The following is a 27,861-nucleotide window of genomic DNA, read 5'->3' as shown; positions in this document are numbered from 1 at the left end:
GTTTGCAAACCTAGCTGCATCTGGGGGACTGAAAAAAGCATGCGTGCTTACTCCAGACCAGTTGAAATAGAATCTGCAGGAATGGAGCCTGGGCAGCTATAGTGCTGTTAAAAACTGATATACCATAAAAGTTGAGATCCACTGATCCACAGTGAATTGGAGTCCTGGATCATAGACATGCCTTATGCTTTCACCAGCTTAGAATGGTTCTTGTGCTTTAGAACTGTGAAAAAAAGTCTTATGCAAACAAATGTAGAAATAGCGTAAATGCCACCTCCTGTTACTACCTGCCATGAAGTATATTTACCAGTTATTCACTCTATTCTGATCTCTACCCTTTCCACCTTTTCTTCATGGAACAATGATTTGACAGTTGGTTACACAGAACCAGAGTAAGTGTAGTTTGATTGGTGGGAAACAATTTTGGGTATGAAGTACTCTTTAGGCATTTATTAAACTCTTGTTTGTACCACCGCTGTGCTGGACAGTTTATAAATATTACTTCTTTAAGCAAGGCCTATGGAGTCAGGCTGCCTGGGTCTTGCTAACTAGCTGTGTCATCTGGGGCAAGTTTTTAAGCTTATATAAACCTGACTTTCAGCTATGAAATGGGATGACAAGGAGTCATTATCATCTCACAGGATTGTGCAAATGTGTGTGTAAAGTGCTTAGTTTGGTGCCTAACACATAGTAACTAAGTAAAGTTATTATTACACCATCATCATCATATTTAAATGTAAATATTAAGAGCTAATAAATTTGTAAAGGTAGCATATACCCTTACCCCTTGAACCAAAGACTAGTTTAGTTTTAAGTGGTTGGGTTAATTTATCACTTAAATATTAGCCTCTTGAATACCTTGAATTTCAATTGAACGTAGCCAGAGGATTTCATAATTGGACTGTTGCCTCTGGAAGTTGGAGCTTTGTTTGGTTGGTTGGTTTCACTTCCTACACTAAGCATGTGGCTGTGTGCACCTTTATGGTGACTTCCGGTACTGGGGAGTCAAAGCTTCATTCGCTTCTTTGGAGGAGATGATCTTATGCCATATGAAGCACTCAGACTTCGTTAACTATGTACCATCCAGACAAGACCAGGTGCTTCCCATGGCAGCCTGTCCTTTTCTTAGCTCTCTCATCAATCTAGCCTGTTCCTTCTATTCCTCTTTATATTAGAACTCCTCTTTGAACAAGGAATGTTGTTTTGTCACTGCTAGGTCCCCAGCAATTAGTAATGCCTAGCACATACTAGGTGCCTCCTGAATGTTAATAGGTGATAATCTAGCAGAACACAAGATAAATCCGCAGGTTGAGATTTAAGCTGTGTGGTATGAACGCTGCATTGGCAAACGTATTGAATCAATTTTGTTAATACAAGTTAAACATGTCTTAGTAACTGACTTAGTTCAGTAATCATTTACTGAGTGTCTTCTAGGCCAGACATTGGGGACAGAAAGGTAATAATATATGATCCCTGCCTCATGCACAGGAAGTCTAGTGTGATGGACAGACATGTGCCAATGGCTGCCATGGAATATGGTGAGTATTGATAAAGGGGCACCCTGTGTGCCCTTGGAGCATAGAGCAGGGCTTGTGTTCTGGGAACATGGGCTCGATGTGAAAACACAATTTAAATTAATTTTCTTTTTTCTTTTTTTTTTTTTTGAGACAGAGTCTTGCTTTGTCATCCAGGCTAGAGTACAGTGGTGTGATCTCGGCTCACTGCAACGTGCTCCCCCCAGGTTCAAGCGATTCTCCTGCTTCAGCCCCCCGAGTAGCTGGGATAACAGGTGTGCGCCACCATGCCTGGCTAATTTTTGCATTTTTAGTAGAGATGGAGTTTCACCATGCTAGCTGTGCTGGTTTTGAACTCCTGACATCAGGTGATCCTCCCGTCTCGGCCTTCCAAAGTTCTGGGATTATAGGCATGTATGTGTTCATCCTTTTAAATATCTGCGGGTAGCACTTAACTTTAAATGGGTACTAATTAAACTATTGAATGACTTTAGTATGGATTGAATGACTTTGCTCGGTCCTCATTTTTAATTTCCTTCATTAGAGGAAAAAAAAAAATGCAGGTTGAATATCCCTCATCCAAACTGCTTGGAACCAGAAGTGTCTCAGATTTTTTTGCATTTTTGGATTTTTGAATATTTGTATTATACTTGCTGGTTGAGCATCCTGAATTCAAAAATCCAGAATCTGAGCTGCTCCAATGAACATTTCTTTGAGCGTCACGTCGGCACTCAAAATCCACACTTGTGGATTTCGGTGTTTCTGGTTAGGGAGACTCATCCTATATGGGTGCTGGATTGTCGCAGGAGTTCTGGACCAGAGGTTAAGTGACTAGGCTTTGGTATCCGCTTTGTTCCTAACCAGGCTGTTTTCTTCCATAAGCTCAGCTTTAGATCCCCTGGTTGTCAAAGAAGGGGATGGGCCATCTGATGTTTAAGGCCTCTGTTAGTTCTGACTTGGAGACACCTGGCTTCAGTTCATCTTCCTTAGGAGTGGACAAAGAATATGGGAATTTTGAAATTGTTAGTCAACATCTACAGGGTCGTTGCAGCCTGGTTTTAGGTAAAGGTCATCTTTAGTGAGCCCAGGGAGAAGCACTGGTTTAGCTGTCAGCTGAGAGGGGTAAGCGGTCCTATTAATTTTTCTCTGTGTTAGTGAAAGCATTGTTAAGGGTCACAGCATTAGTGGAGCTGGCTGGAAAGAGGAGGGGAACTCACTGTTACAGGTTATATTGAATGTCTTTTCAGTCACTAAATGCTTTTTATGATATGTTTTTCAGGATTTCAGTGTTGTATGATTTCTCTGTATTAAGCACAGGAAATTTAACATCAGCAAAAAAGAATGCTCTTTATTTTTTCTTCTTTGAGGTGGAGTTTCGCTCTTGTCCCTCAGGCTGGAGTGCAGTGGCGTGATCTCAGCTCACTGCAACCTCGGCCTCCTGAGTTCAAGCGATTTTCCTGCCTCAGCCTCCCGAGTAGCTGGGATTACAGGTGCTCGCCAGCATGCCCCGGCTAATTTTTGTAGTTTTAGTACAGACGGGGCTTCACCATATTGGCCAGGCTGTTCTTGAACTTCTGACCTCAGGTGATCCTCCTGCCTCGGCTTCCCAAATTGCTGGGATTACAGGCATGAGCCACCATGCCTGGCCTTGAATGTTCTTTCTATGGGAATCTACAAAAGCCAGCTTTTGAGCCTAGTAGCAGAAAACCTCTTCTTCATTGTTTAGCTGTGCTGTGAGCTTGGAGGGCTTCAAGCCCAGCTGAAAAAGCTGTAGTATTTTATGTCAGTGGCTGTCTTGGAGAACTTAATGAGCACTGGGCTGGAGTGATACTGTCAGAGTTCCTGAGCTGTTTGAGGCTCTCAAGGCCTAGATACTGGGGTTGCCCAAATACATCAGCTGGACTCACTATTTCTCTCGGGAGTCGGGGGGTGGAAAATGCTGTGGTCTTAACTCTGCTCTTAATTTTACAGTGCTGTTATTAATGGTAAGAATGATTTCATACGTTTGTATTTTGCTTCGTAATTCACAGAGAATTTAAAAATCCATTATCTGATTTTATTCCCTCAGCAGTTCTGTGAAAAAGGCAGAGCAGTTTTCCTATCTTCTGTTTTCCCGTGATTCTCTTGTGGCTCACAGAAGCTAAGAGCCTTCACCAAGGTCATAGGGTGAATGAGTTGCAGAGCTGGGAGTAGAGGCTCAGGCTTCTAGTGACCCTGTTTCTTCCTCGATAGCTCGCTCTGGTGGCGCTATGCTCAGGTAACTGCGCATGCTCGGTTTGATCTTTTGTAAATCCCTGCCCCATTTTGGGGGAGGTTCTTGGGAGGCTTCTATTCATTTTGGAGCATTTAAGTATCTTGTCCTCTCTCCCTCCTCCCAGATGCATGGGCATTTCTGCAGGCCCCCAGGCTGGCCCTTGTGCGTGGGAGTGTCTCCTGCCTCCACGTTGCTTGCATGCCCCCTTCTGAAGGTGCTCTTCCCCGCATGGAGCCCCCTCGTGCCTGCCTCCACACTGCAGGCTGTTCGGTAAATGTTACTGACTCAGCATCGTTGTTTTCTAGAAATGGGACGGGGTATGGAGGCCAAGTTCTTTTCTGTTTGAAGGCTGCGATGGTATCGTCTTGCCTTCCCCGTGTGTGCTCCTTGAGGGTGTCGCTGTGCTGCCGTCATCTGTGTTCCCTAGGGTGCCTCCCTTGGAGTCCCGGCCGTAGCAGACATGCAGTCAGTGCTCATGGCCTAAATAAGAGGAAGGCCAACGGAGCCATTAAATCTGGAAAATGACAAGTGAGGGAAAGGAATTATTATTGAAGGCATGTGAAAAAGAAATCTTTTTAGAAAAGTTGACCTGTTTCTTAGCTGGAGCTGAATTTCAGCTCAGAAAAGCAGCTGTGTGCCCAGAGGGCTTTGGGATTTCAGTTTGGACAGATGAATTTAATTTGTTGTTATATTATCCTTTTGTGGTTTTATTAGACCTTTCTCGATTTTTCTATAAAAGTCTCACTTCCTTTTTGAGAAGTGTAACACTAATTGTATGGGATGGTCTCCCAAAAGATTACCTGCCAGGAACCAAACACACTGCCTCAGACTCACGGCCCCTGGTTTCTGCCTGTGCAGCTGCAGGGGAGAGACGCACGCTCGAACTGAAATCAAGACGCATGTCTGCATCTTCTCTTTCTTTACTGCTGTTTCGTCTCTGAGCTGGCCTGCCTTCAACGTCTAGGAGCTTGGTGGGTGTAGACACATTACGGTATGGAGGAGGGATATGGTGTTGCAACATCCAGGAGACTCACTGAAGTCTCTGTTCTCTTCCTGCTCACTGCTCTGACTTTGTACAAGTCGCATTTGTAGGGCTGTGCACAGTGGTTTACACCTGTAATCCCAGCACTTTGGGAGGCCGACCTGGGAGGATCTCTTGAGCCCAGAGTTCGGAACCAGTCTGGGCAACATGGTGAAGCCCCATCCCTGCAAAAAATAAAAATTAAAAAATTAGCCAGGTGTGGTGGCTCATGCCTGTAATCCCAGCTACTGGAGAGGCTGAGGTGCGAGAATCACTTGAGTCCGGGAAGTTGAGGCTGCAGTGAAACATCATCACGCCACTGCACTCGTCTGGTCAGAGCAAGACCCTGTCTCAAAAAAAAAAGAAAAACAAACAAACAGAAACCCATTTGTAATAGTGGCAGTAGTTAACTTTTGAAAGTTTGGAGAAAAGTTCCTAAATAACCTGTGACCATGGACAACTTACTTAGCCTTTCTGTGACTCAGTTTCCTCATCTATGAAAAATGAGAGAATATGGTACTGATCTTACCGGATTTCAATGAGAACTAAACGAGATCAAACTCAGAGCCTGGCACCTCGTGAGTGCACACTCAATGTTATTATTTCAACATTTTAGAGGAAAAAGAATGCTAATGGGTCATTATGGCTAAACATAGTCTATCACTGGCGTTACTCATGGTATTGGAAGGAACTTGAATTCCATATAGATAGTGTGATGGAGAAAGTATTTTGGGCATTGGCAGCATTTATTCAAAGAACAAAGGACGTGTCTGTCCTGTGTGGAGAGCTGTTTCCGCTTGTTTCTTTAAATGCTATGGGAAAAGCAGTCGGCCCTGTGCTCTCTGCCGGACAGCTTCAGTCTCCATGTATTGATTTGGCCAATTGTCGCTCGCTGTCATCATGGCAGCAGCAGTTGAAGGGACAGCTTGTCTTGATTTGCATTTTTGTGTGTTTGTGCCATTTATAGACAATTAAGACATGGAAGCCTGTTTATGGCAAGCTGGCAAATTCAGCAAAACATGGAAAAACCTGTTAGCACAGCTTGCACGTGTGCAGGCACAGAGCAGCCAAATAAACACACACGTTTTCCTGTACTTTAAAAACCCTCTGAAAAAAAAAAAAGACATTAAACCATTGCCCAGATGGCTTATAGAGCTAGAGCTTTCTCCTTGAAGTACATGAGTATGTTATGCCCAGACCATTTATTCCCCGAAGAAGACCACCAGAGTCCAGAGTCAAAGCTAAGCAGCAAGGATCTTTATTACAGGTTCGAACCTGGAACTCTCCCTCGCTCGTGAAACGAGACGGGCAGGAAAGCTCCCCCACTCAGCTCCGAACAATGTTATATAGTCTAAGAAAAGTGGGCATAGAGTTATTATACAAATCAGATATATGATTGGCTAGTGTTTGAACAAGGCGATTTGGCTAACTATGATTGGTTCCTGCCATTTCTGATATTTTGGTTCAAACTTTGAGGCGGGAGAGCAGGTTTATGGCAGCAAGAGTTTATCTTACTTAAACACGTCTTGTGACCTTGCCTCAGAACTTACAAAATCTCTGGTATGTGCAAAACAAAATCTCTGGTACGTGCAGAAAACCAGGTACTCACAGAACTTACGAAATCTCTGGTATGTGCAAAGATTAGAGAGCAGAACAAGGGTGTAGCGGATGGGGGGCGGGTACACATCTATCTTTGTGTCCTTTCAAGTATGGCTGTCAGACATCTGAAACCCAAAGCCATCTTAAAACATCACCATCATTTTGATGCTACCCCTACCCACCGTTTTTTTCCATTTGTAAGGTACAAGGATCCAGGAAGGAAAGTATCAGCTTACAAAGGCTTTTGTTACAATTAATCGTTCACATTCTTTCTTTTGGTATCTTATTCTCTGTTTACATTTTATTTTTATTTTTACTGTTTTTGAGACAGAGTCTTGCTCTGTCACCCAGGCTGGAGTGCAGTGGCGCGACCTCGGCTCACTCCAACCTCTGCCTCCCAGGTTCAAGTGATTCTTGTGCCTCAGCTTCCTGAGTAACTGGGATTACAGGTGTGTGCCACCACCTCCAGCTAATTTTTATGTTTTTAGTAGAGACAGAGTTTTGCCGTATTGGTCAGGCTGATCTTGAACTCCTGAACTCAGATGATCTGCCTGCGTCAGTCTCCCAAAGAGCTGAGATTACAGGTGTGAGCCACCGTGCCAGGCCGCTGTTTCCATTTTGTAACGCTGGCATCACCCCAGTGTAGGGTGGCTAGGGGTATTCTTCTTTCCTGTTTCCTGGTGTATTTTCCTCTACCGCATTGATCACTCTTTAACATACTTTTTGGTTGTCTGTCTCTACCTACAAAAATATATATGTTCCTTGTTATATCACCAGTGCCTGGCACGTAGTCAGTCAATATTTGTTGAATGAATGAATGAATGAATGAATGGGCTAAAAGAACCTTCTTCTTCTTTCTTCTGTCACTTCACACCAAATGCTTTTGGAAAATGCTATGTGAACAGGGATCATAAGCAGGAGAGGTTACACACATTGCTGTGGGATAGCCCATCATCCTCAGATACTTGTCTGGAAGGAGGTGGAGTACTTGAGTAGAAATGATACAAGATAACTTCTTCAGGGAATCAGCCAAGTGTCACAGCTTTTCACATAGGCGTGTGATATTTGCGTATGTGTGTATGAAGAGCTGTCGTGGCCTAGAATCACGGGCCTTTAGATCCCTTGTTCAGATAGAAAAGTAAAGGCCGAGGCCCAGGAATGCTGCAGGACACCGAGGTAGAGTCCCTGTCTGCCCTTCTCAGTGCCCAGTCACTTCTCACTGCACTCCCCTCTTTACTGCTAAAGCCACTTTCCCTGACTCTGAATGTGTAACCACGAGGGAGAAAAATGTACTCCAGGCTCACAGTTTGTGGAGAAAAAGCCCAGCAACTGAAAATCATGTTAACGAAGTTTGTACCTAGAAAAAGTGGCCATTTCTATAGTGTCTTTTAATTTCCCTGTTTCTCATACATTTTATAAACAAGACAGTAGAAGGAGATTTGGGAACAGCAACTTTAGAACAAGGGGGAAAAAATCAAACCTAGAACATTCCAGTTTCTGTTTTCTTCTCAGTTTAGGGCTGAGGCACTTTAGCTTCCTGTCTAAGGGACCACTCAAATCTGATTAGAAGCCATTGTGGGCTGGTAATTATCCGTAATTTTAGGAAGACAGATGCAGCACCAACTCTGTTCTCTAATAGCAGGCTTATTAATTTTATATTTGCATGGCAGGAGAAGCAGATGGCAAGGTGGGATAAGCGTCCAGATGCTTGGTCATTGATAGCTTTTTACTTCTACGTATCACATGGGGATTCCTGGGAGGCCTGCTGAGAACTGATGATTATCTGTCCCTTAACCAGCTGGGTTCTTTTTCATCCTGAGCTCAGAAAGATTGCTCCTACTGCAGCCAGGGAAGACAGGTGGTTGACTGGTTAGAAATCATGGCAGGTTATTTTCTCCACCTGCAGTTCCCAGTTGGCAAGCAGAGCTATCAAAAAGTTGTCTTCTTTATTGTATTTCAAATCTGGGTGTTTAAAAAATTGTGTAAGCAAATTAAGCATTTATTTAATGGTAGTTGTGTGTGTTCTTGATGCGAATGAGAGGTGCGTTCCCTTGTAAAATCCCTGGGACACTGTAGGAGGACGTGAGCCTTAGAACTGAAGTTGGTTTTCTAGATAATCATGTAGACCTGATGCTGAGCACCAGACAAAGATGTTGATTGAAGCGATTTAAAAAAATTTTCTGAATTCAGATTTTACACCAATATTTAGAAAATCAGCAAAGGAACTTGGAGGAATGTTCTCAGGCATCCAGTTCAGCCCCCTACCCACATTGTCATAAAATCCGAGTGTGTGTACAGGGAGGCGCATTCCTTTCTGTTCTCATCACAGATCCTTCCCTGGCTCTGCACCTGCCTGTCATGTATGTCCGTGTGAAGAGACCACCAAACAGGCTTTGTGTGAGCAATAAAGCTTTTTAATCACCTGGGTGCAGGCGGGCTGAGTCCTAAAGGAGAGTCAGTGGAGGGAGATAAGGGTGGGGCCGTTTTATAGGATTTGGGTAGGTAAAGGAAAATTACAGTCAAAGGGGGGTTGTTCTCTGGTGGGCAGGAGTGGGGGTCACAAGGTGCTCAGTGTGGGAGCTTTTTGAGCCAGGATGAGCCAGGAAAAGGAATTTCACAAGATAATATCATCACTTAAGGCAAGAACCGGCCATTTTCACTTCTTTTGTGGTGGAATGTCATCAGTTAAGGCGGGACAGGGCATTTGCACTTCTTTTGTGATTCTTCAGTTACTTCAGGCCATCTGGGCATATATGTGCAAGTCACAGGGGATGCGATGGCTTGGCTTGGGCTCAGAAGCCTGACATTGCCCTCTTCCCTACCTTTTCCCTCCTGTGCGGTTCTCTCACAAAGTGAATGGCCTCAGCCACAGCTTCTCTGCAGCTGCATCAGACTGTGGCGACAGGAGTGATGGCTGCTGCAGGGCCTGCTGTCCCCACGGAGCCCAGTCTTGCTTGCCGCTACAACCTGGTCACCATTTTGCCCCGAAAGTATGTAATTCTACAGAATGTGAGCCCACATGCTGGGGATGGAGGTGTGTTTATCACGGTGCTCTGCATATTTTAATCTTGGGTGGAAAGTATGGAAAAGTATGTGATACCTGTGGTTTGATGTCAGAAGGACGTTGTGAACTTGATGTGGACTGAGGATGTTAAGGTGCAACAGGCACCCCGGCTTCATTAAATGAGACTTCCCCATCTCCCTGCCAGGCACGCACAGGTGTATGGCCACGCCTTATGTGTTATCCTTATCTAGAATGTGTCTTGTTGTCATGCTTAAAATTATATGATGATATTCTGCCTCATAGAGTAGGTCCCAAACCGCATTCAACACAGAAATGTACTCTTGCTATTATACATAGAAAGTGCTTTCATATACCAAGTGGGAGAGCAGTCCTAAAATCTGGGCTGGAATCGCAGAAGGAAGGCATTGGAAAGCAACAGATTCCCTAATCCGAAGCTGATTTTTGATGAACCTAGAAACAGGACCAAGAGAAGTGAATTTGCCTAAGGCCCTGACAGTGTCTCACGGTAGCATCTGAACCTAGCAGTTTCTTGACCTATTTCTTTAAATGATTAGTCATGCTTCCTCTGATTCCTATATAAACATTCATTTATATAATGTTCATTCTTCATTCATTCTTTTATATTCATTTATATAATGTTCCTCATTCATTCTTTTGTTTCAGTGAATTATTGCAGTGCTACCACGAAACAGTATTTGAGTCAAAATGTGGCAGTGTTGATCCCTTTCCAAGGATTTTAGTTGCACAGTTTTTCAAAGTTGTGCTAGCAGTTTCTTGTTGGTTGCAAGGTGTCCTTTCAGAAGCCAATTGTGTGGTGTATTTATGTTGATTGTTGGAGGTAGTTTGGTTAGAACCTACTTCGAGTGGCTGGCGTGGGCCTGGGGGACAGTGACAGCTGCCTGCTTCATGGGCAGAGATGAAGTAATTGCTTCCTGGGAAGTACCATCCTCCTGGCCACACTCTCCAGCCCATTTTGTTTGTGTTGGTTTCCTTGGCATCTGCACATTTCTGGCTTCATGTGAGTCTCATTTATTTTAGCGTATGACTTCAGGCTGTGGGGAAGAATGGCCATTTTAGCACAGAGATGCACACAAAGGAACAACTGGCTAAATGTGAGTGAAGACATTCTTAGGGGGGGTTTCATTTCTTTTATTCTGTAACAGGCAGTCTGGGAAGCAGTCTGGACACGTGGCCTGCGCTGTCACAGTTCCTCCTCGCAGGATCGCAGATGTTTGGAGATTGTAGTGATAACTGTTATCATTGAGAATGTCATTCTCGCAGGCTCTAATAAGTCAGGATTTATTCAGTGTTAATTTGTTAAAGACAACTGTATTTCTAGCCAAATCCATGTTAGACATTTCTCCTGGCATTGTTGCTGGGGGTATTCCCGTGGCTTAGTCTTAGGGAAGCACACGCCTTTGAATACTGCTGAAGCTGTGAGTACCCAAAGCGCACCGGAGTACTTTTGCCATATGGGGTGTTAGTCACTGATACACATCTCAGTCAGACCTGATGGATTCTTGACCCCTTCCTTTTTTAATTTTTTAATTTTTAATTTTAATTTTTGTTTTTTAAGAGCACAACCCCTCAGGTGGCCACCATGAATCTCTGGTGTTTTCAGTTGGCTGCAGCCTATTTGCCATCTCTGGTTCAAACATATTCAAAGCCTGATGATGCTTCCCTCTGTTGTTCTTCTGCTGTGTGACCCCCGCACCCACAGGGTTCAAGACTGTCAGAGCTGGGAGCCACCTTCACAACTACCAGGGTTTCCGGAACCTCCTTCTTCTAGCCCTGGGGATGGAAGAGATGTCATCAGAGGTGAAGGCTTATTAGGTTTCCATGCCATTGATAACGAATGAGGAGGTTTTCTTTTATATAAGGGGAGCTTCTTATAACGTGCTTTAGTAGGGTAAAGAAGCTTTTGAGGTTTGCTCTCTCTGGAAAGATAATTTGTGATCCTGCCCTTGCTTTCAACAAAAATATAATTTGCATACCAGTGCATTTTGTATTACTGAGCACTGGCTGACAAATGGTTCTTAACTCGTCATTCACTCAGCCACTGTTTCTTGAATGGCATATGTGTGCCAGCTGTAGTAGGAACTTGCTAGGCTCTAGGACTAACCCTTATGAAACGGGGGTCCTGGGGGAAACAAATGCATATAAATATAAACGTTTGAGGGGATATCAGAGGGGGTGCCTATAGGTGCAAAACTTCGTTCATTCTTTGCCCCATCTAGGAGGTTTTGTGTCTTAGCAGCATGTTCCATAGCAACACATCCCTCTATCAAAATGTTCATCATATTATTTTGAAATTCTCTGCTTAGGTATGTGTTTTTCCGACTAAGTTTAGAACTGGTTAAGGACAGGCTATGGGGTATGTATTATATATATCTACACACACACATATATTTATATGTATACACATTACCATTGTAAATTTACAATATATTTATATATATATACACATATATATTTCTCCCTTTCTGTATATACACACACACCACACACATATATGTACACACACACATATATATGAAATTCTACTGCCAAGCACAGAAAGTCAAAACTAGTCAAGGGTTCTTTTAGTGTTCATGAAAAAATAGATGTGCTTAGTTGAGAGTGTCCTTCAGTTGCCAGGGGAAAGACAGGATGGATTCACAAAGGGAGATAGTGTTTTGTTTTTGTTTTGGTTTTTGTTTTTTCTTTGTTTAACTCTTGAATTCAAAATAATCTAGACTTATGGAAAAGTTGCAAAAATAGTACAGAGAATTCCCATATACTCTTCCCTCAGATTCCCCAAACATTTTACCCCATTTGCACTTTCTCTTTCTCTCTCTGTGGATATAATTTTTTTTTTTTTTCTGAAATGTTTGAGAGTGGAAGGTAGAATGCAGGGCAGGGTGAAAGGTGGAAGGAGAGAGGTAGGTTGGGAGGCTTTTTTTTTTTTTTTTTTTTTAAACCTTCTGAGATGGAGTTTTGCTCTTGTCACCCAGGCTGGAGTGCAATGGCACGATCTCGGCTCACTGTAACCTCTGCCTTCTGTGTTCAAGTGATTCTCCTGCTTCAGCCTCCCGAATAGCTGGGATTACAGGCACCCACCACCATGCTTGGCTAATTTTTTGTATTTTTAGTAGAGGGGTTTCACCATGTTGGCCAGGCTGGTCTTGAACTCCTGACCTCTGATGATCCACCTGCCTTGGTCTACCAAAGTACTGGGATTACAAGCATGAGCCACTGTGCCTGGCGATTGGGAGGCTTTTGCAGTAACCCAGAGCGCTCTGATGAGGGCTGGACCTGGTTGGAAATGATGAGAAAGGTGAGAAGTGGTTAGGTCTGGCATATAGTTTGAAAGGAGAGTTTAAATGGGTTAGATGACAAGAGAGAGACGTGGCTCTGAAGGCATAGTAGCCCTTGCCCTGCTGGGCCAGATGAGACAGGCAGCCTAGGGCTACTACCGTACCCTGCGGGTGGCTCAGGACCTGGGCCAGCGGAGGAACCAGGCAGTGGTGCTGGCCAACTTCGGGACCCTATGTCTGCACGCGGGTGCCAGCAGGCTGGCCCAGCACCACCTCCTGGAGGCCGTGAGGCTGTTCTCGAGGCTGCCCTGCAGGGAGTGTGGCCGGGACTTCACCCACGTGCTCCTGCAGCTGGGCCACCTCTGCACCCACCAGGGTCCGGCCCAGCAGGGCAAGGGCTACTATGAGTGGGCCCTTCTGGTCGCTGTGGAGATGGGCCTTGTGGAGAGTGAGTGCCCCGGTTCCTCCTGTGCGCCTTCCGGGGCCACTCGCGTCAGGGCACACCTGGGGTTTGTGATTCAGAAACAAGTGGTGGTTTTTCTACCATCGAAAGTGCTGAGTCATGGCCAGCAGCAGATGTTGGCAAGCGCCCTGGAGACAGGCGGTTCCCACGCAGGGCCAGGCCCTCTGCCCTACTGGGGCAGCCAGCTCTTCCCACTTTGCCCAGGGACCATGCTGCCTTGAGCACGGAAAGTCCTGCATGCTGGGAATCCCTAGCCATAACCCTGGGATCAAGACAGGCTCTGCTGAGCTGGGACTTGGGGCCCCTCCATGAGCCAGGCCCTGAACGCCGGTTCTTGTGCCCGTGTTATCTGCTTGGTGTGTTGGCAGCCTGCGCACCTGTCATCCCACTTCACAGAGGACATGGGGCGGGTGATTGCCCAAAGCCGCAGAGCAGTTCATGCAAAAGCAGCTCGTTGTGCAGTGTGTGCCAGGCCCCACCCATAAATGGGGCTTGTGGGGTCCTCGGGTGGCAGGGACTGAGCGTGAGAATGTGAGCTTTAGGCCAGAGAAGCCACAAAAGGGTGAGTGGCGTGATGGCGGGGCAGCACTTGGCCCCGGGTTAGGGAAGACTCTTAGTCTGGGACCAGAGGGTTGAGAGGATTTAGTCAAGTAATAGGTGGTGGGGGAGGGGCTGGTGGTGTAGCCTGTGTGAAGGACCAGGGATAAGCTAGTGGGGGTGAGTGGTGGTGAGTGAGTGGGGGTGAGTGAGCGGGGATGAGTGAGTGGGGGTGAGTGAGTGGAGGTGTGATGGGGGTGAGAGAGTGGGAGTGTGAGCGGGAATGAGTGGGGTGTGAGCAGGGGTGAGCGAGTGGGGGTGAGTGAGCGGGGATGAAGGGGGTGTGAGCGGCGGTGAGTGAGTGGGGGTGATTGAGTGGGGGTGAGTGAGTGGGGGTGAGTGAGTGGGGGTGAGCGAACGGGAGTGTGAGCGGGGATGAGTGAGTGGTGGTGAGTGAGCGGAGGTGTGATGGGGGTGAGTGAGCAGGGATGAGTGAGTGGGGGTGAGTGAGCAGAGGTGTGATGGGAGTGAGTGAGCAGGAGTGTGAGCTGGGATGAGTGGGGTGCGGTGGTGAGTGAGTGGGGATGAGTGAGCGGGAGTGTGAGTGGAGATGAGTGAGTGGGGGTGAGTGAGTGGAGGTGTGATGGGGGTGAGTGAGCAGGAGTGTGAGCGGGGATGACTGAGTGGGGGTGAGTGAGCGGAGGTGTGATGGGGGTGAGTGAGCGGGAGTGTGAGTGGAGATGAGTGGGGGTGAGTGAGCGGAGGTGTGATGGGGTGAGTGAGCGGGAGTGTGAGTGGAGATGAGTGAGTGGGGGTGAGTGAGCGGAGGTGTGATTGGGGTGAGTGAGCAGAAGTGTGAGCGGGGATAAGTGGGGTGTGAGCGGGGGTGAGTGAGCAGGGCTTATGCAGGGAGGTGCAGAGTTAGGAGTGCGTGGGTTGGGTGCTGGATGGTGAGAAGCTCTTCTGGAGAGCTAAGCAGGGCCTGGGGCCTCAGGCTGTGGCTTGGCCTTTTCCCCAAGAGCACTGGGGAGCCATGGAGTGCTATCCAATAGTCACTGCAGACTGAGCAGTGAATGGACAGTAGGTGGGCAGGGCTGTCCGAAATCTAGGCCGCAGAGGATAGATGAGGAAGTTGAGTCCAGGGAAATGGCCGAGACAAGGGATACTGTTGTGGGTCCCCTCTGCCTTGCAGCGCTTTGTCATGGCATCGTGAGACCACTCAGAGCTGCCTCCTGTGGCCTGGACCAGAGCCCCAGGGGCTGTGGCCAAATCTGCCCATTTCCCAGCACAGGCCTGGCACCCACTCCTGGCCCTAGGAGGGATGAGATTTTGGGAAGGACCGTGTGAAGGGGCCCCGGTCCCACACATCTGCCCAAGGAGGGTTGGGAGGTTCAGACCCAGGCTTCTTCCCCAGGGGCATTCTTTGACTGGAAGGAGACCCTCCAGGAATCCAGCGCCCCAACCCCCACTGCAGCCTCCCGTGGCTCCTGGCACAATAGCCTGTGGCACCTCCTCCTACGAGGCCCTCCCCAGGGTGCTGGGGGATTCAGACTTGGAAATGCAGGCCAGGGAACAGGGATCATGCTTCCCTATCTCCCCACCCTGCGCTGAACGGTCGAGGAGACCGAGGGCGGGGCTGATACCCCACATGCTTACTTGGGGTCATTTTTGAGTCATTTTTGGTAGTTTGTGTCATTTTAGGAGTTTGGCTGTTGTGTCTAGATGGTCTGATTTGTTGGTGTAGAGTTGTTCGTAGTGTTTTCATGGAATCCTTTTATTTCTGTCAGGTTGGCAATAATGTTTCCTCTTTCATTTCTCATTTTAGAAACTTGGGTTTTTAATTTTTTATTTATTTCTTTTTATTAGAGATGGGGTCTCATCATGTTCCCCCAGGCTGGTCTTGAATGCTGGCCTCAGTGATCCTTCCACCTCGGCCTCACAAAGCGCTGGGATGACAGGCGTGAGCCATGGTGCTCAGTCTCTGATTTCAGTCATTTGTGTCCCTCTTTCTTTTCTTGGTCAGTCTGGTGAAAGATTTGTCAATTTTGTTATTATTTTCAAAAAACCCACTTTTGGTTCTGTTGATTATCTCTTTTGTTTTTCCATTCTCTGTATTTTTACTTCCCATTTCCACTCTCATGTTTATTATTTTCTTCCTTTTATTTGCTTTGGGTTTAGTTCATTCTTTTTCTAGTTTCTCAAGGTGGAAGGTTAGGTTTTTGATTTGAGATTTTTCTTCTTTCTTTGAATGTAGACATTTACAGTTATAAATTTCCCTTTCAGCACTGCCTTAGCTGCATCTTGGAATTTTTGGTACACTGTGCTATTTTTTTTTTTTTAAAGACAGAGTTTTGCTCTATTGCCCAGGGTGGGGTGCAGTGGTGCAATCTTGGCTCACTGCAACTTCTACCCAGGTTCAAGCCATTCTCATGCCTCAGCCTCCCGAGTAGCTGGGATTACAGACGTGCACCACCCTACCCGGCTAATTTTTATATTTTATTTTTTTATAGAGACGGGATTTCACCATGTTTCCCAGGCTGTTCTCAAACTCCTGGACTCAAGCGATCCTCCCGCCTCGGCCTCCCACAGTGCTGGGATGACAGGCGTGAGCCACCGCGCTGGCCCGGGCTGTGCATTTGTTTGCATTCTTCTCAAATTAGTTTTCAGTTTCCCTGATGGTCTCTTTGACTCACTGGTTGTTTAGGAGTGTGTAATTTCCACATATTTTTGAATTTGTCACATTTCCTTCACTGTTGATTTCCAGTTTCATGCCAGTACAGCTGAAGAACACCTCTGCTTTGGTCTCAGACCTTCTCCATTCACTGAGGCTCATTTTGTGGCCTGGCACATGGTCTGTCATGGGGAATGTCCCATGGGTGCTCGAGAGGACTGTGTATTCAGCTGTTGTTGGGTGGTGTGTGTAACAGATGTCCATTCGGCGTACCTGGTTTCTTGTGTTAATCTCCGGAATGTTTCTGGCACTAGAAAATCAGAAGCTTTCCACCGCCAGGGCCCAGCTTTGAACCCCGTTCCCCCAACATGATGCCGTATGTGGCAGACATGACGCTTGGCTTTGCTCTCTCAGGGTTCCATCTGCGACAGGGGCTACTTGTGCCCCTGGCCTCATCAGCTCAGGCTGAAGGCGGCCGTGGTCCTGGCCAGAGAGGCTTTGTGAAGCAGAAATAGATGGCCTGGTGCAGGGGCCGAGCCTGGCCAGGACCTCGGCCCTGGGAGTTGTAAAGAAGGCCGGCCTCTACCATGAGCATCTGCACCAAGGTGTGCCCATGTGACTGTGTGTTCGGAATCTGTCCTGAAATGGGTGCATGGCCTGTCTGTGCTCAGTCTCCCCACCTATGGGGCCCAGGCTCACAGAGGTGTGAAAGAGGCAAGCATGGCGCAGGGGCCTCCGAGCCCAGCCAGCCTCGCTTCGACGCTGGGAGACTAACATCTTCCATTTTGTCTTCTGCCCAGGCCAGCTGTGGGCCGTCCAGCGGCTGTGCTACTTCTACGGCACCGTCATGCCCAGCGAGGCCCAGTGTGTCATCTACCATGAGCTCCAGCTCTCCCTGGCCCGCAAGGTGGCCGACAAGGTGCTGGAGGGGCAGCCCCTGGAGACCATCAGTCAGCTCTACCTGTCCCTGGGTACCGAGCGGTAAGGGCTGGCTTTGCGGTGGTGGAGGTGGGGACGGGCAGGGCAGGGAGGGGGGCACAAGAAAGCTGGCCCAGGACCCTAGCAGCCCCTCTCCTTTTGATCATTTGGTTCCTTGGCATCAGATGCTTTGAGCTGGTGGGCCTGGGGTCGTTCCAGGGCTGCTGCTGGCCCGTGAGTCCCAGCTTGAGCCTCCCTTGTTGGGTCAAAGGTCATCTCCACCCCAGCAGAGGCAGTACGTGCACTCTGGGCTGTTCTTCCTACTATGGTGGCTTTTGTCATCTGACCTCTGCCTGCCCTGAATCTTCACTCCTGGCCTTCATCTGTCCCCTTAAATGTGACCACAGCAGCCACCTGTGGCTTCTCTCCCACAGAAGACAGAGCCAGTTGTGTCACCTGCTTCCCTGGGGCAGGGTTTCAAGGTCTCACATCCCATATGTGGCCTACTCGGCTTCCCCCAAGCATCCTGACCTGGTGGGGTAACCATGGCCCTGGCCACCCCACCCACAGGGCCCAGTGACATTGCTGCAGTCACACCCCCTCGAGTGTCGGACTTACTGAGAGAGCAGGGAAGGAGCCAGATTCCATGGGGACCTGGGAGACTGGCTCCAGTCTTGGTCTCAGGTTCACAGAAGGAAAATGGGCCAGTGTGCTAGAGCCATGCTTCTCAAAGTGTAGTCCCTGGACCAGCAGAGCAGCATCTATGTCACCTAGGAGCCTGTGGCAAGTGGGAGTTCTAGGGCCTGCCCCAGGCCTGTGGAGCCGGAAGCTCTGTGGGCAGGGCCAGCAAGCTATAGGGACAGGCCTCCGGGTGACTGTGATACCTGCACACCTTGAGAACCATCGGCCCAGATAGCCTCTGAACACTAACGGCTCCTGGTGCGTGTGGAGAAGACACAGGCCATGTCTGGGAGGCAGGGGAGATGGACTAGCACACTCCTCCTGCTACAGGGCAGCATGATGCTCAATTCCCTCAGAAGGATGTCCTTCATCTTTTCCATGCTGTGTGTGTTCACCCTGGCCCTCCTAGCAGCTTGGGAAGGGCAGAACACTGCACACACAAGAGGGCCGTTCCCAGTCCGCACATTCCAGATTCATCTGTCACCAGACCCACAGGAGGAGGCAGACTGGTTCCAGGAGGATGAAAGCCCTTGTTCTGACACCTGTGTCTGATTCCAGGGCCTACAAATCCACTCTGGACTACACTAAATGAAGTCTGGGGATTTTCATTGATCTTCAGAAGAAAGAGAAGGAGGCGCGTGCCTGGCTGCAAGCAGGGAAGATCTATTACAGCCTGCAGCAGAGCGAGCTGGTGGACCTGTACATCCAGGTGAGTGGCAAGGGATGCAGGAGGACCCCTGTGCTGTTCACTCTCTGTCCATCCACCCATCCATTCATCCTTCCATCATCTATTTACCTGTTCATCCATCCATCCATCCATCTGTCCATCCATCCATCCATCCATCCATCCATCCATCATTCATCCATCCTTTTCTCATCCATCTATTCACCCGTCTATCCATCCATTCACCTGTCCATCCACCCATCCATTCATCCTTCCATCATCTATCTGTTTACCTGCTCATCCTTCCATCCATCCATCCATCATCCATCCATTCTTCCATCATCTTCCCATATACCTGTGGGTCCTTCCATCTATCCATCTATCATCCATCCATCCATCCTTCCATCCTTCCATCATCCATCCATTCACCTATTTGTCTTTCCACGCATCCATCCATCAATCCATCATCCATCCCTCCGTCCATCCATCCATCCCTCCGTCCATCCATCCATCTATCATCCATCCATCCTTTTATCATCCATCCATTCACCTGTCCATCCATCCATTCACCTGTTCGTCCATCCATCCATCCTTCCATCTATCTTTCCATCATCCATCCAACTGTTCATCCTTCTATCCATCCATCCATCCATCATGCTTCTGTTCACCTCTTCGTCCATCCATTCACCTGTTCGTCCATCCTTCCATCCATCCTTCCATCCGTCTTTCCATTATCCATCCAACCATCTTCCATCCATCCATGATGCTTTCATTCAGCTGTCCATCCATCCATCCATTCATTCATCATCCATCCTTTTATCATCCATCCATCCATTCACCTGTTCATCCATCTCTCCGTCCATTCTTCCATCATTCCGTCATCCATTCACCTGTTCATTCTTCCATCTATCCATCATCCATCCATCCTTCCATCATTCATCCACTCACCTGCTCATCCTTCCATCCATCCATCCATCCTTCTATCATACATCCATTCACCTGTTCATCCTTCCATTCACCTGTTCATCCTTCCATTCATCCATCTATCGTCCATCCATCCATCCATCCATTCGTCCATCCATCATTCATCCATTCTTTTATCATCCATTCATTCAGCCACCATCCATCCACCTGTTCGTCCATTCATCCATCCATCCTTCCATCATCCATCCATTCACCTGTTCATCCTTCCATCCATCCATCATTCATCCATCCATCCATCCATTTATCCATTCATCCATATATCCATCCATCCATCTATCATCCATCTATCCTTCCATCATCCATCCACTCACCTCCTGTTCATCCTTCCATCCATCCATTTATCCATTCATCCATCCATCCATCCTTCCATCATCCACCCATCTTTCCATCATCTATCCTTCCATCATCCATCTATTCATCTGTTCATCCTTCCATCTATCCATCATCCATCCATCCATCCATTTATCCACCCATCCATCATCCATCCAGCCATCATCCATCCATCTGTCCATTCATCCATCCATCCTTTTATCATCCATCCTTTTATCATCCATCCATTTATCATCCATCCATTCACCTGTCTATCCATCCATTCACCTGTTCATCCATCCATCCGTCCATTCATCCTTCCATCAACCATCCATTCACCTGTTCCTCCTTCCATCCATCCACCTGTTCATCCTTCCATCCATCTACCATTCATCCATCCACCATTCATCCATCATTCATCCATTCATCCATTTATCCATTCATCCATTTATCCATTCATCCATTTATCCATTCATCCATATATCCATCTGTCATCCATCCATCCTTCCATCAACCATCCACTCACCTCTTGTTCATCCATCCATCATTCATCCATCTATCCATTTATCCATTCATCCATCCATCCTTCCATCATCCATCCATTCATCTGTTCATCCATCCATCATCCATCCATCCATCCATCCATCCATCCATCATCCATCCATCTGTCCATTCATCCATCCATCTGTCCATCCATCTGTCCATTCATCCATCCATCATTCACCCATCCTTTTATCCATCCATTCACCCGTCTATCCATCCATTCACCTGTTGTTCCATCCATCTGTCTGTTCATCCTTCCATCATCCATCCATTCACCTGTTTATCCTTCCATCCATCCATCATCCATCCACATATCCTTTTATCCATTCATCCATCCATCCATCATCCATCCATGCTTCCATCATCCATCCATGCTTCCATCATCCATCCATCCACCTGTTCATCCTTCCATCCATCCATCATCCATTCATCCATCCATCCATCCTTCCATCATCCATCCTTTCTCCCATCCATCCATTCACTGTTCGTCCATCCATCCATCATTCATCCATCCACCCACCAATCTACCTATTAATCCATCCCTCCATTCATCTATCTGTCAGTTTGTTTATCCATACATTCATCTATCCACCATCTATCCATCCATATGCACATACATCATCTACCCTCCACCCATCCATACATTATCTACCCACCCATACATACATACAGACATACACACATCATTCCACCCATCCATCCATCCATCCATCCATCCATCCATCCATCCATCCATCCACCCATCCACCCATCCATCCACCCACCCGTCCATCCGTCCATCCATCCATCCATCCATCCATCCATCCATCCATCCATCCATCCCAGCATTAATCTATCTACACACTCATCCATCCATCCATGTGTCTACATCTCCTCATCCATTCATCCATCCATCCACTCATTCCTAAGCCACTGCTGAGCACCTGTTGTGTGCCTTTTTCCTCCCTCCAACTGGTTCCCTCATATCCTCCCCCAGTGGCCAGCATCTTCTCCCTGAGGGCAGAGGCGCGGCCCCTCACAGTGCCCAGCACCTGCTCAAATACAGCACATGCTCAAATAATGTGACCACTCAGTTAACACACAGAAGAACTTGCTCCAAGCACCAGGTGGCACATTTCCTTACAAAATGAATCTATCATAGTGGCTGTTTTCAGAGGCTTTCCCAAACACAGTGTGATCTGGAACAAATTGTGAAGCCCACAAGCCTGGTGAAGCTTTCATTACTGAGCACCTGCTGTATACCTCCTTGAGCTGAGGAGAGGGATCAAGAGCTCATGGCCAAGAGGGGACCAGGCCCACCCACAAACACTGTTGATGTGGCAGGGATGTGGCAACGCAGAAAGGAGCCAGGGGATGGGCTCCCAGCAATCTGGGGGCCACGGAGACTGGTTTGAGTGCAGGGGGAGTGGGCTACGGCTAGCCCTGGTGGTAGGATTCACAGGTGTCGGGCTCCTGGGCTGCAGCTGCTCAGTCATCTCCTGGCACTCAGGTGCATCAGTTCATTGTCCTCATGCCAGTGGTGGGGGCAGCCCTAATGCACAGGGTCTGAAAAATGCTCAGGTGTACCTGTAGTGTGTGAGAGGAAGGAGGCTGGAAAAGGTGGGCGTGGCTACCTCACCAGGTGTGGGTCTTGAGGGAACTTCTGTCTCCTTTCAGGTGGCACAGAATGTGTTCCTGTACACAGGCGACCCCAACCTGGGGCTGGAGCTGTTTGAGGCAGCTGGAGACATCTTCGTCAGTGGGGCCTGGGAGCGGGAGAAAGCTGTGTCCTTCTACCGGGTGAGCTGGCCTGTGGGCTGATGTGGGTGAGCTGGCCTGTGGGCTGATGTGGGTGGGCCTCAGGGGGGCACCTGGAGGGCTGAGGCACAGGTGTGGCAGGGCAGAGGCCTCCCACCTGGAGGCAGGGCCACCCATGCACATGCTAGTTTCCAAGTGGTCTCACCGGGCATGATATTGACCGTGCCCCTGCCCGGGAAAAACGCTCGGGGCCTGGATGTGACAATGGCTCTACCCTTGTACCTGATGATCTCAAGCAACCATGAGCGGAAAGTTCTGTCCCCATCTTTCAGATGAGGAAACTGAGGCTCAGAGAGGCACAGGGACATGTCAGAGGACACACAGCATGTCAGTGGGAGGCCCAGGTCTGCATGCACCCGGAAGTGGGATGGCTTCTCCCTTCCTCTGAGCTCACGGTGTGGCTCAGCCCTGGGCACAGATAAATGTGGTGTTTTTAGAGCAGAGAGGAGTGCTGGCTCCCCTGAGTCAGACCCCCGGTGCCCAGGTGGGAGAGACGGGTCTGAGGCTGCCGGGTGTAGCTGGATGGGCCTCAGGTGATTCTTCAGCCCCCAACTTGGGTGTCTGAACTGTGTGTTATCCCAGAGCACAGAGCTGTGTGGAGGTGCAGGGGTAGCTGGGGTGTGGGAAGCTCCAAGCACATGTTTGAGCTCTGAGGAGGGCGCTGGGCAAGGTGGGTGCTACGGGAAACCTGAGCCACCTGCCTGTGTGGTAGGACCGGGTCCTGGCCCTGGCAATGACTACGGGCAACCGCAAGGCGGCGCTGCAGCTACAGCTGTGCAACAAGCTGGTGGCACTGCTGGCCACACTGGAAAATCCCCAGGAGTGCTTGGAGTTTGCCTACGTGGCCCTAGCACTCAGCATCACTCTGGGTAAGTCCCCTGAGCCCCCACCCTGCCAGGACCCACACTTTGCCAGAGCCCAGCCTCCAGGTCTGCAGGGCAGGAGCTGAAACAGCTGCTGGATTTTCCTGGTCTCCTGTCCAGGCAGGCAGATCTACCCAACTGGCTTCCCCGTCCGGCTGTGGGGCACTGCCCGAGGTCTCTCACGCAGCGCAGAGCTCCCTGCCTGACTGAGCTCTGTTTCCTCTGCCTGTTCCCGCTGCTGACCACAAGGGCCGCCCAGTGTGCCCTCTGCCTTCCAGACATGCCAGGCATCTCGTTGGTCCCTGTATGTGCCAGGCCGAGTGGCATATTCCCTTTCTCTTGTACCCTTCCCACCCTCATCAACCACACAGCTCTCTGGCTGATAAAATCCCAGTTCCCCTTCCAACAGTCTGCCCCTTAAGGCCGGGCATCCCCTGGTGCTGTGCCAGGGTCATCTGTCCCCCTCCAGAGACAGGGAACCCTAGGCAGGCCACATGCCCCAGCGCCTTGTGCCCTGTGGCCCAGTACACAGTAGGTGTGCAGCTGACTCCCCAAAGTAGGGGGCTCTGATTGTGACACACCCAGGAGGAGTCGGATGTTATGTCTGTGGGTTGCCTGGAGCTGGGGTGCCTGGGAGCACCTGGACTGCATGGCTTTTGGGCTCCCCTGGTTAAAACCAGTGAGCATAGGCAGGTGGCTATGTGTAGGCACAGAGCTGGGCCATCCAAGTCCGACTTTGCCAAAGCCTCACAGTAGACAGGGGCAGGCCTTATTAATTCTGCTTTGCAGATGGGAAAGTGAGTCTGGGAACCCAGAAGGGACTGGCCAGAGCTGCCCAGGTGACCGCAGGTGCCTGGAGGCAAGCCAGGTGTGCTGCCTGGGGTCTGCATACCTGCTCCTGAGGGGCCTGTGCCCTCCCTGCCCCAGGGAGCCACGTCCTCACACCTGCCCCTTTGGCCTGCACCCCAGGGGACCAGCTGAACGAGCGCATGGCCTACCACCGGCTGGCCGCCCTGCACCATCAGCTGGGTCATGGCAAGCTGGCAAAGCACTTCTACCTCAAGGTCCTGTAGCTCTGCAACTCGCCGCTAGAGTTCGACGAGGAGACCCTCTACTACGTGAAGGTGTACCTGGTGCTCGGTGACATCATCTTCTACGACCTGAAGGTGGGTGGGGAGGGGCAGGGCTTGGGGTGTTCCTGGCCCCCTTGGAGTGGGATCTCCACCCAGACCCCAGAGGCCTGGGTTCCAGCCTTCCTTAGGAATGGCCCAGTGGCCTCCCTGGAGCTCTGCACGTGGCTGGAGGAGCCGGCAAGGTCAGCAGATACAACCCAGCTCCCAAGCTGGCCAGGCCCCACCCTCAAGAACTGTCTCAGCCCGGGAGGCTGACACATGAGTGGGCAATGGTGTCCTCTGGGTAAAGAAGGAGGATTGTAGTCGGGGGGCCCTCCTGGAGGAGATGACACCAAAGCTGATTCTTGACAGTCAAGTGTCAAGTTGCATTTAACAAAGAAAACAGGGTCGGGAGAAGGACATTTCGGAGGACGGCATCATCCTCACATTGAATCAACGTTGCAAGATCCAACCCAAATCCTGGCGCCTCGTCTAGGAAGCCTGCCCAGGGTGCCAGCCTGCACTGAGCAACTCCCTCCTGGAGCCCCGAGACACCTTGAATCTTCACATCACCCAGGAAGGGTGGGGTGGGACCAGTGTCTTACCATTGGGTTCACAGACAGGGAAACCCCAGCTCGGGGCAGGTGCGGTGGGGCCTGAGCCAGCCAGGCTGAGGCCTTGCTGGGTCGGGTCTGTCTCGAGGGGAGGTGCTGTGCTCCCTCTGCCCCCAGCCCTGCAGGGGTGGAGAGCTGGGACTGTCAGACTCAGACCTGGGGTGTCTCCACCCCTCTGCCCAGCAGGCACCGCCCCTCCTCAGCATCGCACCGGCACCGCGTCAGTGCTCCTTATGGGCTGAGGGGCCAGGGCACTCCAGTCCTGGGGCCGAGATCTTGGGGGCCTTAGAACAACATGAGGAGCTGGGGCAGCCCTAAGACCCCACCCCGTATCCCCCACCGCAGGCCTGGGGCTGCCCGGGAGGCCCCCGCCCAGTGCTGGCGACACTTGGTGGTCAGAAGTGGTCCCTGTGGCCTCCCAAGTCCCAGCCAGACAGGGAGGTGCCAAGTGTCAGACCCAGAGGGACGCTGCTCACCGCTCAGGGGCTCGCCTGGGACCCAGGGGGACGGGCCTCCCAGAAGAGGCCTTTATCTCTTTTGGTCAAGCCTGCCACCCACTCCGCTTGCCCAGGAGGAAGGAAAGGGCCAAGTAGTACCTGAGAGGCCAAAGTCCACGGTTGGGGTTGAGGGGCAGAGGCCTCCTTCACCTCCTTCCCATGCACAGCCCTCCTTCACCTCCTTCCTATGCACAGCCCTCTGGGCCTCATCGTGACTATGCTGTCAGCGCAGGCCAGCTTCCCACAGGGAGGCCCACTTGGAATTCCCCAAGGGCGGCTGTCTTTCCAAGACTACACCCTCCTCCTTGTATAGTAGGCTCTGGACCCAGGGCCCAGAGGAGTAGGAGAAAAAGCCGGGCTGCATGGGGCCTGGAAGGCTGGCAGAGAGGCAGGGGTAAATGGGCATCTTTGCCAATTGCCTCTAAAAAGGGGTCCCCTTTAGTCTACACGTGAGAGCGAGCCCTGGAATAGGGAGGATTAGGTGTGTCCTGGCTCAGCCTGCCACTCACTAGCTGCTGCACACACTACAGGCACATGGAAATGCACACGCAAATGCACACGGGCACAGGCACACGCACACACAGGCGCGCACACACACACAGGCATGCACACAGGCACACACACGGACACGCACACACAGGCACACAAACACGCACAGACACACAGGCACCCACATATGCACAGACACATGCACAGGCACACGCAGAGACATATGCATTGGCTGGCTCCTTCCTGTTTAGTTGGGATGTCCCCACCCCTTCAGGAAGCCTTTGCCTTCCACCCCTGGCTGAGTCTGGGGCCTCCTGGGCCCCCCACAGGCTCCTGGGCTTCCCTCTGCCACAGCCCGGGCCACCCTGTGTGGTCAGTGTTCACTCCCAGGTCCCTCAGACTGGGAGCAAGGACGTTAGGCTCAGCCACGCACCCAGCACAGAGCCCAGTGTTCGGCTGGGCCGAGGGGCATTGGATGAGCAGTGGCGGTGACTCGGGGCCTTCTCACGCCCCTGCGCCGTGTGTGGGGCGGGGCAGTGGGGGAATGGACTGCTGCATCTTGGACTTTGTCCTTGGCCCTGGGAGTCATCTTGAGATGGTAGAGGGACAGGCTAGGCATGGGTCTTAGAGAGGTCCCTTGGGTGACCCCATGTGGAGGAGGCGCCTGGGGAGAAGCCGGGTGGGGGATGGGAGGGTCAAGGAGGAGGTCTGGGAGACGGCATCCCAACCCAGGGATGGTGAGTTTGAGCCAAAGATGCATTGAAAATGGGAGTGGATGTCTGGGGAGTCACACTCCGTCAATATTTCAGGGAACATTGCCAGATAGAACACCTGTGAGATGGTTTTGTACCTGGCCTGTCCCGTGGAGGGCCTGGAAATGGTCAGCATGGACAGGGGCCAGAGGGGAGCCTGGGTCACTCAACGCTGTGCCCCTGCTGTGGCTTGGAGCCACGGGCCCTGCATGGAACTCTCAGAGCAGGCAGGATCTGCCCTGACCTCAGCCCATGGGGAAAGCAGCCACTGCCTGCAGAGAGGGTGGCACTGGGGCAGGACACTTGGGGTGAGTGGGGCGTAGGGGCAGTCAGGAAGGCTTCCGGGGTGTCAGTGTCGTCCCCACCTCCTGCAGCTGAGACCACAGCAGTGTCACAGGCTTCGGGGTTCATGGGGTGAGCCAGCATTGGCTGGACATGTGGAATGACCTGGAGACAGGAACGGCCTCTGGGAAGACGGGCTCCAAGTCCCCCTCTTGCTGAGCATGACCTGTCCCCTTCAGGACCTGTTTGATGCAGCCGGGTACTACCAGCTGGCACTGGCAGCCGCCGTGGACCTGGGCAACAAGAAGGCACAGCTGAAGATCTACACGCGGCCGGCCGCCATCTCCCACAACTTCCTCCTGGACCGTGAGAAGTCGCTCTTCTTCTACCAGAAGGCCAGGACCTTCGCCACAGAGCTCAACGTCCACAGGGTCAACCTGCCTCCTCTGCCACTCTGCGGGTGGGCCCCCTGGTTGGCCCCCAGCCACCCTCGCTGAGGACAGCATCCGAGGGAGTGGGTTTTGTGCAAGGAGGATGGTCTCCTCCCTCTCCTGGTGTCTCCCGTGGCTCATTTTCTGGGAAATGGAGGCATGAAAGCAGGGTTCAAATAGCAATAAATGGTTTTTTTTTTGCAATAACATACCGAAGTCCCCAGGGCATCCTTCCCTGTGTGCTTCCTGGGCTGTGTCTGGGGGCCATCTCCTTCCCTGGTGGCAGCCCTCTGATCTTGGGGATGAGAACAACTGTGAGTCCAACAGACCTGGGCCAGGTCATCATGAGCCTCGGTTTCCTCGGCGGCCAGGGGGGAGATGGTGGTGGAACTCTGGGCAGCTCCTTGCTCTCCCTGCTCAGAGTTCTTGCTGTAGGTCTCGTGCCACCCTTGCCTTTAACCTTCAGGCCACTGTGCCTGGATGTGGGGGCTGCTAGTGTCCCTGTTCGCCATTGAAGAAATAGAGGCACAGAGAGGTTAGGTGTC

The 27,861-nt window shown here is 50.3% G+C and overlaps 1 protein-coding gene across 2 annotated transcripts in view; it reads left to right on the top strand.

Annotated features, from left to right (window-relative positions):
• The window catches only part of LOC144339521 (SH3 domain and tetratricopeptide repeat-containing protein 1-like), a 56,261-nt gene extending 28,736 nt beyond the window's left edge, over positions 1-27,525 (top strand). The window contains exons 2-7 of one of the 2 annotated variants that reach the window (XM_077994197.1): positions 17,181-17,361; positions 18,538-18,688; positions 22,136-22,258; positions 22,989-23,145; positions 24,109-24,305; positions 27,125-27,525. In XM_077994197.1, coding sequence (XP_077850323.1) covers positions 23,010-23,145; positions 24,109-24,212 — 240 coding nt within the window. In that variant the 5' untranslated portion in view covers positions 17,181-17,361; positions 18,538-18,688; positions 22,136-22,258; positions 22,989-23,009 and the 3' untranslated portion in view covers positions 24,213-24,305; positions 27,125-27,525. The remainder of the gene's footprint in view (positions 1-17,180; positions 17,362-18,537; positions 18,689-22,135; positions 22,259-22,988; positions 23,146-24,108; positions 24,306-27,124) is intronic. The other variant, XM_077994196.1, reaches the window with a different exon arrangement.
• Positions 27,526-27,861: the final 336 nt, after the last annotated feature.

Source organism: Macaca mulatta, chromosome 2 (genome assembly GCF_049350105.2).
Source record: "Macaca mulatta isolate MMU2019108-1 chromosome 2, T2T-MMU8v2.0, whole genome shotgun sequence".
Classification (NCBI taxonomy): Eukaryota; Metazoa; Chordata; class Mammalia; order Primates; family Cercopithecidae; genus Macaca; species Macaca mulatta.
Note: the sequence above shows the minus strand (reverse complement) of the source record. Positions and strands in the feature narration are given on the sequence as shown.